The sequence below is a fragment of the Triturus cristatus genome, chromosome 1_1, assembly GCF_964204655.1.
Source record: "Triturus cristatus chromosome 1_1, aTriCri1.1, whole genome shotgun sequence".
Taxonomy (NCBI): domain Eukaryota; kingdom Metazoa; phylum Chordata; class Amphibia; order Caudata; family Salamandridae; genus Triturus; species Triturus cristatus.
Genome location: NC_140579.1, coordinates 555,202,261 through 555,216,163, shown reverse-complemented (window position 1 = coordinate 555,216,163; position 13,903 = coordinate 555,202,261). Strand labels below are relative to the sequence as shown.

The following is a 13,903-nucleotide window of genomic DNA, read 5'->3' as shown; positions in this document are numbered from 1 at the left end:
ACCAGCTTCCCTTGGGGCGACCCGGAGGAGGGGCTAGCGGTGTGCGCTCCATTGCGGTTGTTCTAAAAATGGCTCCCTCGAGCTTCGAGCTGACGAGCTCCTGGACGACGCACCTGCGTGCCTGTGCGGGCACTGAGGCCTTTGACGGTTGCTTGGCGGCCCTCTCTTCCACCCCTAACTACTTTCTCTACTGATGAGGGAAGTTATCGGGTCTAGAGATCATCAGTCTAACAAGTATTTACTTGCACCCACTGGGGTGAACCACCTGAGAACTTCATGTACCAGCTTCCCTTGGGGCGACCCGGAGGAGGGGCTAGCGGTGTGCGCTCCATTGCGGTTGTTCTAAAAATGGCTCCCTCGAGCTTCGAGCTGACGAGCTCCTGGACGACGCACCTGCGTGCCTGTGCGGGCACTGAGGCCTTTGACGATTGCTTGGCGGCCCTCTCTTCCACCCCTAACTACTTTCTCTACTGATGAGGGAAGTTATCCCGAAACCCGAGCCATGTCTCGGGCGATATTTTAAAACCCGGGACATGTATCGGGTTTAGAGATCATCAGTCTAACAAGTACTTACTTGCACCCACTGGGGTGAACCACCTGAGAACTTCATGTACCAGCTTCCCTTGGGGCGACCCGGAGAGGGGCTAGCGGTGTGCGCTCCATTGCGGTTGTTCTAAAAATGGCTCCCTCGAGCTTCGAGCTGACGAGCTCCTGGACGACGCACCTGCGTGCCTGTGCGGGCACTGAGGCCTTTGACGGTTGCTTGGCCGCCCTCTCTTCCACCCCTAACTACTTTCTCTACTGATGAGGGAAGTTATCCCGAAACCCGAGCCATGTCTAGGGCGATATTTTAAAACCCGGGACATGTATCGGGTCTAGAGATCATCAGTCTAACAAGTACTTACTTGCACCCACTGGGGTGAACCACCTGAGAACTTCATGTACCAGCTTCCCTTGGGGCGACCCGGAGGAGGGGCTAGCGGTGTGCGCTCCATTGCGGTTGTTCTAAAAATGGCTCCCTCGAGCTTCGAGCTGACGAGCTCCTGGACGACGCACCTGCGTGCCTGTGCGGGCACTGAGGCCTTTGACGGTTGCTTGGCGGCCCTCTCTTCCACCCCTGACTACTTTCTCTACTGATGAGGGAAGTTATCCCGAAACCCGAGCCATGTCTCGGGCGATATTTTAAAACCCGGGACATGTATCGGGTCTAGAGATCATCAGTGTAACAAGTACTTACTTGCACCCACTGGGGTGAACCACCTGAGAACTTCATGTACCAGCTTCCCTTGGGGCGACCCGGAGGAGGGGCTAGCGGTGTGCGCTCCATTGCGGTTGTTCTAAAAATGGCTCCCTCGAGCTTCGAGCTGACGAGCTCCTGGACGACGCACCTGCGTGCCTGTGCGGGCACTGAGGCCTTTGACGGTTGCTTGGCGGCCCTCTCTTCCACCCCTGACTACTTTCTCTACTGATGAGGGAAGTTATCCCGAAACCCGAGCCATGTCTCGGGCGATATTTTAAAACCCGGGACATGTATCGGGTCTAGAGATCATCAGTCTAACAAGTACTTACTTGCACCCACTGGGGTGAACCACCTGAGAACTTCATGTACCAGCTTCCCTTGGGGCGACCCGGAGGAGGGGCTAGCGGTGTGCGCTCCATTGCGGTTGTTCTAAAAATGGCTCCCTCGAGCTTCGAGCTGACGAGCTCCTGGACGACGCACCTGCGTGCCTGTGCGGGCACTGAGGCCTTTGACGGTTGCTTGGCGGCCCTCTCTTCCACCCCTAACTACTTTCTCTACTGATGAGGGAAGTTATCCCGAAACCCGAGCCATGTCTCGGGCGATATTTTAAAACCCGGGACATGTATCGGGTCTAGAGATCATCAGTCTAACAAGTACTTACTTGCACCCACTGGGGTGAACCACCTGAGAACTTCATGTACCAGCTTCCCTTGGGGCGACCCGGAGGAGGGGCTAGCGGTGTGCGCTCCATTGCGGTTGTTCTAAAAATGGCTCCCTCGAGCTTCGAGCTGACGAGCTCCTGGACGACGCACCTGCGTGCCTGTGCGGGCACTGAGGCCTTTGACGGTTGCTTGGCGGCCCTCTCTTCCACCCCTAACTACTTTCTCTACTGATGAGGGAAGTTATCCCGAAACCCGAGCCATGTCTCGGGCGATATTTTAAAACCCGGGACATGTATCGGGTCTAGAGATCATCAGTCTAACAAGTACTTACTTGCACCCACTGGGGTGAACCACCTGAGAACTTCATGTACCAGCTTCCCTTGGGGCGACCCGGAGGAGGGGCTAGCGGTGTGCGCTCCATTGCGGTTGTTCTAAAAATGGCTCCCTCGAGCTTCGAGCTGACGAGCTCCTGGACGACGCACCTGCGTGCCTGTGCGGGCACTGAGGCCTTTGACGGTTGCTTGGCGGCCCTCTCTTCCACCCCTAACTACTTTCTCTACTGATGAGGGAAGTTATCCCGAAACCCGAGCCATGTCTCGGGCGATATTTTAAAACCCGGGACATGTATCGGGTCTAGAGATCATCAGTCTAACAAGTACTTACTTGCACCCACTGGGGTGAACCACCTGAGAACTTCATGTACCAGCTTCCCTTGGGGCGACCCGGAGGAGGGGCTAGCGGTGTGCGCTCCATTGCGGTTGTTCTAAAAATGGCTCCCTCGAGCTTCGAGCTGACGAGCTCCTGGACGACGCACCTGCGTGCCTGTGCGGGCACTGAGGCCTTTGACGGTTGCTTGGCGGCCCTCTCTTCCACCCCTAACTACTTTCTCTACTGATGAGGGAAGTTATCCCGAAACCCGAGCCATGTCTCGGGCGATATTTTAAAACCCGGGACATGTATCGGGTCTAGAGATCATCAGTCTAACAAGTACTTACTTGCACCCACTGGGGTGAACCACCTGAGAACTTCATGTACCAGCTTCCCTTGGGGCGACCCGGAGGAGGGGCTAGCGGTGTGCGCTCCATTGCGGTTGTATCATCGGCATATGACACTACGTCAAAGCCGTAGGATCTGATCACTTTGGTCAATGGAGTTACGTAAAGATTAAAAAGCGTCGGGCTCAAAATAGAGCCTTGTGGCACTCCTATCTTTACTGGCCTATTGTTGGAGACGATGTCATCGATCTGGATAGCTGTGACTCGGTCAGTTAGATACCTCCTCAGCCATTTAAGGGCTTTCCCACGGACACCAATCTCCCAGAGTCTTAGATCTAAAATGCTGTGGGAGATGGTGTCAAAGGCAGCGGATAGGTCTAGCAGGACGAGAATAGATGATTGGCCTCTGTCCAAAGCTAGCCTAATGTTGTCTTTAATTTCGACCAGCGCAGTTTCAGTACTGTGGGCGGCCCTAAAACCGGACTGAGATAAGTCCAGTAGATCATGGCTTTCCAGATGAGTGACAAGCTGTATATTGAACAGTGACTCAAGGATCTTCCCAAAATATGGGAGGAGCGAGATAGGACGATAGTTTATTGGGTGATTCGGATCTGCAGTGGATTTTTTTAGGATGGGCCTCACTCTGGCGGCCTTCTATATCTTAGGAACAACTGCTTGTGATAGTGAACTATTAAATAGATCAGTAAGGTCATCCAGGATTACTGGTGCAATAGTTGGAAGGAAGCACGGTGGTATGGGATCTACAGGGGATCCTAATTTAATTTTTTCCATAGCACCCATTACGTCTTCAAGTTTACATAGAGAGAACTCTTCCAAAATGGGAGGGGAACTGGTAGGACCAGAAAGATGATTTCGTAAGATGTTAGTGTTCTCTTGGAGTGGGAAGGAGCTATGAATTACGTTAACTTGGCCATCAAAGTATTAGGAAAGGCCCCAAAAAATAACAATCGATGGACAGAATGCAGAATAATGTCATACATTCACCCCAGTACAGGGATCTGGGTCTATATCCATCGCTTTTTTGCTCACCATGCCTTTCCAGTTTCGACCCAGCCATATGCAAATCAGTCTTGACCCTGTGCCCAATGGGAACAGTCCAACCTGAACTGCCAGGCTCGTTCCTCCCTGGACTGGAAACAAGCATCCTAGGACCGCTTTTGGGGTTTCACCCCTCATCAGCCAGGATAGCTTGACTCCAGTGGCATGGAGAGCACGGGACCCACGTCTGGGCATACCCGTCCCACTCGGGGTGACAATTGCAAAAAGAATAATTGATGGACAGTATGCAGAACAATATCATACATTCAGCTTGGCAGTTCGGCTGGACTGTTTTGTTTTTTTTCCTGTTTTTTTTTTTAGCAGAGTTTTATATAGCACACACTTGACCCGAATCCAATCAGGTATCAGTGCGCTTTACATAGCACCAGTTACGTTACATGAGGACACACATTCATTTTTTTGTTAGGCACGGGGAGATTAAGTGATTTGCCCAGAATCACAGGAGGTTTAGCGTCGTTACCGAGACTCGAACCCAGTTCCCCCAGGTCCGAGGTAACCGTTAGGCCAACTCCTCTCCCCTAAAGAGTGTTGCCACAAGGAACAGGGTCAAGACTGATTTGCATTTGGCTGGGTCCAAACTGGGGTGGTGTGGTGAGCAAGAGAATGATTAATTTAACCCATATCCTTGTGACTGGGGGTGAATGTTTGCATTGTCCAGCATTCTGTCCATCAATTGTTTCTTATGCATATGTCGCCCTAAGTGGAAAGGGTATGTCCAGACGTGGGTCCCGTGTTTACTACACCACTGGATTCAAGCTAGCCTGGCTTATGAAGGTTGATGCCCAGAAACCGGTCCCAGGATGCTTGTTTCGGTCCAGAGAGGACCTGGCTTTGCAGTTCGGGCTAGATTGTTCCCAGAAGGAACAGAGTCGAGACTGATTTGCATATGTCTGGGTCCAAATTGGGGTGGTGTGGTGAGCAAAAGTATGATAGATTTAACCCAGATCCTTGTGACTGGGGGTGAATGTTTGCATTGTCCAGCATTCAGTCCATCAATTGTTTCTTTTGCAAAATGAAAGACAAGAAGTGACCTTTATATAAAACCAGTGCTTGAAATGGAAAAATATAAGTGCAGGGACCTGTACAAGAGTACCTTCTAGTTTCTAAGAAGTGACGATACTCTCCAATTAAAAGTATTACGTCTCCCTTAAGAAGTGCAAATACTCTCCCTCTCAAAATAAAAAGTGCCGGTACTCAGTACTGGACAGTACTGACTAATTTAAAGCACTGTGTATAATGGGAAAGAGAAAGTGAAACCCATCTTGTGGCTGTATTGCACAATGTGAAATAGGAAAACCCATAGCCCTGTTCCAGATTCCCTTTGTGACCAAATTGTATAAAACTAGGCAAATATTTAGTTTCACTATTCCTCCCTTTTCTTCATTACCCACCTTGGAAAACAGGAGTTGAAGTAGTCTGCTATACAAACACTTCGGTAGATTGAAGTAACATAGTATACTCACTGGTGCTCATGTATGATAACTTGGACCACTGTGAGGGGTCAACTAATTGACGTGGCTGTTGTTTTGATATTGGCATCTGCATCAGGTTGGGGGGAGAGGACAGCACAGATGTTTCTAAGTTCATGTTTAAAAATTATCTCTTCTGGGAAATGCCACTCAGCAATATAATTTGATGTACAAAGATACAATGTTTCTACATGTTAAGAGAACACTCTTTTGAACTTTTAAGAGATGTTATCACCACACTTTCACCCCTGTGCACCCCTCTCTTGCTTTCCTGCTCCTGTTCATGCTTTCTTTCATCCCCTGTTCTGCTCTTACTTTTCAGCCAATCATTGGGAAGTCTGGTATTCCCCAAGGCCCATCGGACCAAAAGGTGGCTGTTGTGACGGTGGATGATTGCGACACAGCGGTAGCCCTGCGCTTCGGAGAACAGTTGGGGAACTATTCTTGTTCAGCCCAGAGGACTCAGTCTGGAACTAAGAAGTGAGTATCTTACCCAACATACAGAAACCTCTTAGTCAGTCCTCTTTTTGAATTCTAGGCATCCACTCCATAAACAAGATTGGCCCTCTCAAATACACAAGTGCCCTGGAATTATGCTACAAAGGAGGGTAACATTAGTCCTCAAGAAAATGAAGTTTTGTCTTGCATGGTGGTAGACAAATCCCTTTTTATGTTTAACACTGTCCTTCATACCTTGTTACAGGTACACCACACAGGCTCACACATAAACTGGGTTTCTGCAAATCCCCATTTCAAACAGAGGGGCAACATGTTAAAACTTCCTTTCTGCTACAAAGTCCTTTTTCGTGCTGCCAATTCATTATTTTCCACAAAGTGGATACTCTCACAATCACATAAGTATTTTGAAAAATCCGACACTTTTGTTATTATCATCATAGTTGTTGTTTTATTGGTGTGGCGTGCAAAAAAAACAATAGATTTAACCCAGATCTGTGACTGGGGGTGAATGTTTGATTTGTTCAGCTTTCTGTCCATCATCTGTTCTTTTTGCATTTGTCACCCTAAGTGCGCCGGGTGTGGCCAGACGTAGGTCCTGTGCTCGCTATGCCACCAGATTTAAGCTAACCTGACTGATATGGGGTGATACCCCGAAACCAGTCCCATGACGCTTGTTTCTGGTCCAGGGAGGACCTGGCCTGGCTGTTCGGGCTGATTTGTTCCTATGGGGAGCAGGCTCAAGACTGATTTGTATATGGCTGGGTCTAAACTAGAATGGTGGGGCGTACCAAAAAACAATGGATTTAACCCAGATCTGTCATTGGGGGTGAATGTTTGATTTCTTCAGTGTTCCGTCCATCATCTGTTCTTTTTGCGTTATTCTATTAGCTCAGACTTTCATGCTAGTTTACCCGTTATTTGTTGTATGGTTTTGTAGAACTGACAAGCTCCTGGTAAAATAACTATACATTCCCAGCAATGTAATTTCACTCCTGCATTTGTTCATATTAATAGTCCCTCTTGTTTATCTAGGATGTTAAACTAACAGCAGAGTAAGGCCCTACGTGGCACTGTAAAGGTTCTGCAGGGCTGTGAAGGTCTTTGTTGGGCATTGGAAGGCAGCATAAGAGAGTGCTTGGAGTAGGTCACCACTGGGTATTGTCAAACACTGAAAGCAGAGTGCCTACATCAGGCATAGGAAGATGAGTGCCGGCCAGTAGAAGGCCCTTGAGTGACAGGACTAGGCCTTCGCCGGCATACGAAGGTCCTAGGTGGACAGAAATGAGGTGCTCCTCTGTCGTGATGCAATGGAAGGATTATTAATTAATCAGGTGAATTTAGCTTCCTGGCTAACCCTATAGGTTGCTGTTTATCCAGTCTTCATATTTACTTTAGATCCAATTCTGAGGCCATTGCTACAATACAGCACCGGCAGTCCTGAAAAACACATCAAGACCCCTGTGGTGAACCGGCCAAGAGACAGAATGAAGCCCACTGAGTACAAGGAGAGCAGTCTAGTGAGTGTGAAATGGACATACGTTTGTGTGACTTGACAGAAGTATCTTCTGGGTCGTCACAGGTTTTGGTGGTGATTCTCATCATAAGGTGGTGGCGCCGAGCATTATTATTGCTACTTGGGTAATAGATGACTCTTATCTCTACACACCAACATTTTTTGTTGGGTTCTTTTAGCAGTATAAGCACACTTGCCAGGTCATTTTGTCTTTCCCATACGTGACAGGAGGATGATCAGGTTCTTCTTCAACAAAATAATTTCATATCCTACACTTAGTCCTGGTTACTGAGCATCGCAGCCCACATTTTGACAAAGGGTGTAGTTCTAAAGATCCAGGGGAAGAGGAAAGACTGTTTCTACTCTGGAATGGGGCACAGCCCTGTGTGACCATTGCACACTGGGCTGTGGCCCTTCCTTAGGCTGGTGGTCCTGGAGTGTTCTAAACCTGATGTATTTATACAGTTCCGCACAGGGAGAGTTGCATTTTGAACTATCCTCCTAATTGGAAACAAGAGGCAGAATCACAGCCAAAGGCTTCTACCATAGCACCAGCTCTTGTTTTGCGCCTAACCTGGTGGTTCATAAATGTAGAGTGTTTTTGTGATAGGCCTATGGAAAGTGACAAAATCAGTCTCAATACTCGGAGAGAGCATATAGGGTGCCCAGTATAAAATGCATGGGTGCGAAACGGAGTTCTTAAACTCTGGGAGGGATTCATCCCCACTCCCTGAGTCATCTCTGCTTGTGTCCCTGGAATCACAGGTCTTGGATAACAAGCAACTCCTAAGATTTTGGCTGTGGATTCAACACTTTGTTTGCAAGCACACAACCACTGTTTAGAGGAAGACCTATTGTTGCACAAAAACACTCTGGGGCTTAAAGTAATCTTCCCAGCCTTGAAGCAGGGCTCGTGGTTAGCAGCTTGCTTTTTTATCCACTGTAGGAAGAGCTCATTTCCAACCAGCAGGAAAACGTGTATTTTTTTCCTTTATCCAGTATTAGGGTATCTTTCATAGATTCACATGCCTGAATCATTCCCCGTTGTTGGGATAGGAGTCCCCGGTACGTAAGTAAAGTAATGTCCCACTAGACATAGAGAGAGATAGGCCTAAGGCCTCACATTAGTAACATATCTAGGTCCTTTTGTAATAAGGACCAAACTCTTAGAGAGCAACCAATCAGCTATCACCACCCTCTGGAACCTTCCTGGAAGGAGCTCCAGTCCCTCAGATTTTCTACCGCACGTCGTGCTAAGGGAGTTTCCACTGAGCTCTGCTCACGTTTTCCTTGTTTCTTGGATTCAAGTGATTTCTCTTCAGAATTATCTTTGTCTGAGTGAAGTCTCATCTGTTTTCATGTCAGACACTCCTAAGAAAGGCCTTTTTAGGCCCTGTGGTACCTGCCAAAAGAAGAGGTTACATGTCGACGACCAGCATAAGGACTGCCTCTACTGTCTTTATCTGGACCATTCACCTAAAGCAGCGGTACTCAAAGTACGGCCCGCGGGCCAGTTGCGGCCCGCCAGCCCTTTCCATGCGGCCCTCGTGTAAAACAACAGACAGTTGGGAATCAACTGCAATTCCGCCTGTTGTTGTTCCTCGGGGGCCGCATTCACTGGGTAAGGGATGAAAGAAGCATGCGCAAAACCAGTGCCTCGCAAGCAGAGGCGCAACTAGAGCCAAATTTCGGCGGGGGGCTAAGAAAAATTTCCGGGGGGGAGGGGGGGCTTGAATCTTTAAGCTATAGGCAGAGTGGAGCTGATTTGGGGGGGGGGGGGGGGCTGAATCTTTTAAGCCATAGGCAGAGTGGAGCTGCAGGGGCTCTTAGAAGGGGTGAAACAACAGCGAGGCCTCATTAACATGCAAATGGTCTTTTAAAGACCTGTGAAGTGCTCGGGTGTGTCTTTGTGTCTGCCCGGGAAGCGGTCTCATCCCGGGCTGCCACACATGACGGGGGGGGTGGGCTGAAGCCCTGTGAGTCCAATGGGTGTTGCGCGCCTGCATAGAGGATAGTGGTGTAGAATGCAGCAGTTTAGAGCTAACGGGGATAAAAACCTGGTTTACGTGATGCTTCCAATTTTTGTAGAGCATTAAAATACCGACCGTAAACACAGCAAGGTAGCAAAGTTACAAGCAGCCAAAAACACAGTCCATACACTGACGTGTCAGACCAGTGCCTGACTGTCCTATAGGTCGGCCCGACCCTGCTGTGTGAATACGGTAAATGAATGAGAGGATAAAGAATGGAGAGCGGTTTAACAAGTGGGCGCACACTGCTAACGATCTCCCACCCAGTCTTGTGTTTACCTGCTGAAAGGACCTCTAACTCCAGCCGCCTTGTGGGAATGCTCACACTGTAGTGTGGAAGGCAGGGTTCATCCTAAATCCGATGGAATGCAGAAATCGTGACGCAAACAAACATCGGGGTAGGCATTGTAGTTTCTCCAGCGCCATGGACCACACTGAGCCAAACAAACAGAGAAGCAAACACGGGAGCCTCGTTTTTTAGTCTCCACCCAGCATGCATCCCTCCATTTCTGGTGAATCAGCAATTGGGGTGTTTTGTGTCTGTGAAGGGCCGCATTGTCTTTATTAGCACTGGTTTACAGCTATGCTGGCGACTACCAGGTGGAAAGCTGTGAACTGAAAAAGAACTAAGAGCGCTGACACCAACTCTTGCCAACGTGGAACAGGCTGACGTCACCACGAGGGGATCATATTGCAGACATGGAATTGGGAGGGGGGGAGACAAGATGGCCGAGGGAACCTCCTCTGCCAGGCACCATTCTCACGAAAGATGAATTGGGTGGAACTGTACGAGCCTTATAGTGTTGAAAATGCTGGTCTTAATTAAAAAGGCACTGTTTGCGCTTACAAAACGGTTGCATCTTGTCCATTTCCTTACAGTCTGCTCTAAACAAACTCACTAAGACAAAACACAGATTTCTACCCCACCTCCTCCAGGAAACCTAGTCACTTGAGTCTACCGGCCGCCATGCCCCCACCAGTCACTGGTGCCTTGATAACTTGGGCCTGCTGTCTCACCTTCTTTCCCCTGACCTCTGTTGCTGCCACACAGGTGGTTAAATGATTGTAAATAGATATTCCTTCTTGCCACATACTGCTCCAAGCAAAGATGTGAATAAACATGAGAAACGAAGCATAGTTTAATTGTCCACTGATGTTGCTGGACTGTGCTTGTTTTCCATTTTACAAAAATAAATGACAGTAAAATATTTTTAAAGTACGTTTGGCCCATATTCAGGGAGCTTGTATTTTTGGTCTGGCAACTGCCAAAGATCACCGATGACGCCAAAAATCAGCACACAGAATCTAATCTTCAACCAGTTACCACTGACAGATCAGCATGGCCTGTAGAACTTGGCGGGTTTTAGAATGGGTGCATGTTTAATTTTCGTCACAAGGACAAGGAGTTCTCAGACAGAGAGCGGCAGAGAGATGTAGAAGACGGAGGGAGGGAGGGAGACAGGGAGCAAGACAGAGGGGGGGAGACAGCGAGAGGGAACAGAGAGAGAGAGAGGGAGTGAGACAGCGAGAGGGAGGGAGACAGAGAGAGAGAGAGAGAGAGAGACTGAGAGGGAGGGAGACAGAGGGAGCGAGAGAGGGAGGGAGAAAGAGGGGGAGGGAGACAGAGGGGGAGGGAGACAGAGGTACACAGAGGGAGACAGCGAGACAGAAAGAGGGAGACAGGGAGAGAGAGAGGGAGACAGAGAGAGAGGGAGACAGGGAGAGAGAGGGGGAGACAGGGAGGGGGAGACAGGGAGAGAGAGAGGGAGAGAGGGAGACAGGGAGAGAGAGGGAGACAGGGAGAGAGAGAGGGAGACATGGAGAGAGTGTTCAACCTCATGGTCAGTTTTTTTTGTTGCTCTAGCCCCGCCCCCCTCCACCACTGACCCCGCCCCCACCGGTGCGGCCCTCGGCCACAAACCACACTATAAATTTGGCCCCCGAGAGAAAGTTTGTGAGTACCCCTGACCTAAAGCCTGCAAGGTATGTCGTACCTTTTCTACAAAGACACTTAAAGACCGTGAGGGAAGGCTTTTAACTTGGCTGCAGAGGCTTAAGGACAAAGAAGACCCCTTGTCCTCTGAGGAGAGTGAGAGCTCATCAAAATCCTCTAAAACTCCCCAAAAAAGGCCCAGAGATGTCTCTCCAGGTCCTTCTTCGCAACACCCTCAAAAGAAGACACAGAAAAATTCTTCAGAGGCTTCAAAACATAAGGATTTACCAACCAGGGAGTCTCCTTCCCTTCAAAGTCACAGAAACCAGCTTCTAGCCCTCTGACTCCTCTGCCGAGGGTGATGCACACTTTTGAAAAGCCTTCTTCAGCCCCGTCGACTACAATCTCGTCGACGATGGCCTCGACGACGACAAGATCTCCTTGTACAGCTATAGGAGTGACCTCGTCGACGACGACAGTTTCTACAATCTCAGCCTCGTCGGCATCCATCTTGTCGACGATGTCATCGTTGACGGCACATACCCCTTTGTTATCGACTATCAAGATCAAAAAATCGTCATCGATGTCCAAGATAACGTCGACGACTCGCTCGACGACTATCAGTGGTTCGTCGTCGATAATACACACGTCGACGAAGAGTGTACCGTTGACGACTCTACCATCGTCGACGACGGCGACTTTGTCGTCGACGACATCGTCGACGAGAGCCTCATCGACTCCAGAACCAATTGTGTTCATTGATGATTCTTCGTCGACGACGAATATACCGACGACTGCCTCATCGACGATACCTAAATCAAAGGTGGAAAGTACATATTTTCAAAAGAAATTTGCAAAGCAAAGGCTGACGCCTTTCCTTACATCACCCAGCAGGGTCCAACCATTACCTCCATCTCATCTTTTGGACGAGGATGAGGATTCGGACGAGGACAGCATGTTCAGGGCTGCAAGAAGTCCCTCTGAACTTAATGTCAAATACCAGGAGTATTCTGACTATGACGAACAAGATATGGATGAACAGGCATATTATCAGGACGAAAGCCATCATCAACAGCCACAGATGGTTTGTCTTCCTTCATCCCTGGTCTCTGACCTCCAATTTATGATTTCGGACTACAAAAAGAGGTTCCCTACCTCTGCTCAGTCTCCTGCTCCAATTCTCTCTCCGCCTCCGAAGGCACAAGTTCCACCACCACCTCCACCGCCTCTTACCATTGAAGTACCTGTGCCACCTCCCCCCATTACAGATGATGAGGAAGAGGAACAACAAGAGGAAGGGGAAATTCAGGATACTCAGTCACATCATGACGAGTGGGACGACTACGTTATCCCTCTTCCAGCATCACCATTGCCTCCTCAAGCGTACTCGCCTCCTGAAGATATTGGAGGCTTCCATAATCTCCTGGATAGAGCAGCACAGCGTTTCCAACTTCCTATGCCTTCTCACCAAAAGGACTGTTTCCTTTTCGACTTCAAGGAACCTTTCAAGAAATCGGTAAGATCTATGCCTATCATAGATTACATCTGGGATCAAGGCGTCAAAATGGTGCAAAATCCTTCTACGGTTAAGCCAGTCTTGCCAAGACTGGACAAAAAATATAGAGCTCCAGACAACGCTCCAGCCTGCCTTATAGGCGATCCCAAGCCTGATTCAGTAATTACTCAGGCGGCTCAGCGAAGGTCAAAAAACCCTTCTGCCCCACTTTCAGCTCCTCTGGATAAAGAGGGCAGACGCCTAGACAATATTGGAAAGCGTTTTTCTTCCATGTCAGCTTTAACAGTGCGAGCGTCTAATTCTTTAGCGTTATTGGGGCACTACAACAGGCAGATGTGGTCAGACATTGCACCCTACTTAGAGACCCTGCCGCAAGAGTCTAAAGAGGAGGCAAAGAAAATATTATTAGAGGGCGAAAGATCAGCTTCAGAAATTATCGATTGTGCGATGGACATTGCATCTACTGGTTTCTGCCAACTGGCTGGGGCGGCGGTCCTACGACGCCAGGGTTGACTTAAGGCAGCAACATTCCGGCCTGAAATCCAGACCAAAATTCTGGACATGCCCTATGATGGTCAACTCCTCCTTGGCACTCATATTGATGAAGCCCTTCAAGGAATCAAGAAGGATACAGACACAGCCAGAGCTTTGGGTACCCTTCAATATAAAAGCACCCCTTTTCGAGGCTAAAGGGGTAGAGGGTAATATTCCAACAGAGGAGGCTACTAGCAATATAGGTCTTCCTACTCCTCCTCCAACCAACAATATAGGCCACAATTTCAACAGAGGCAACAGACACAGACTTCGTACAACAAGACTTCCTTTTGCGGAAAGGCCGGTCGACAGAAGGATTTCGCCCGACGCCAATGACTTCTCTCTACCGCCAATCTCCATTTCCTCTCCGCCTTCTAAAGTAGGAGGAAAAATATCCCACTTTCTACAGACCGTTGGGTTCTCCAACTGGTACAATTTGGACACTCGCTGGAGTTTGTACAAACTCCTCCAC

The 13,903-nt window shown here is 48.9% G+C and overlaps 1 protein-coding gene across 1 annotated transcript in view; it reads left to right on the top strand.

Annotated features, from left to right (window-relative positions):
• Window positions 1-13,903, top strand: part of CELSR2 (cadherin EGF LAG seven-pass G-type receptor 2) — a 691,477-nt gene that overhangs the window by 415,180 nt on the left and 262,394 nt on the right. The window contains exon 6 of the mRNA XM_085643385.1: window positions 5,769-5,926. Within this exon, the coding sequence (XP_085499511.1) occupies window positions 5,769-5,926 (158 nt within the window). The remainder of the gene's footprint in view (window positions 1-5,768; window positions 5,927-13,903) is intronic.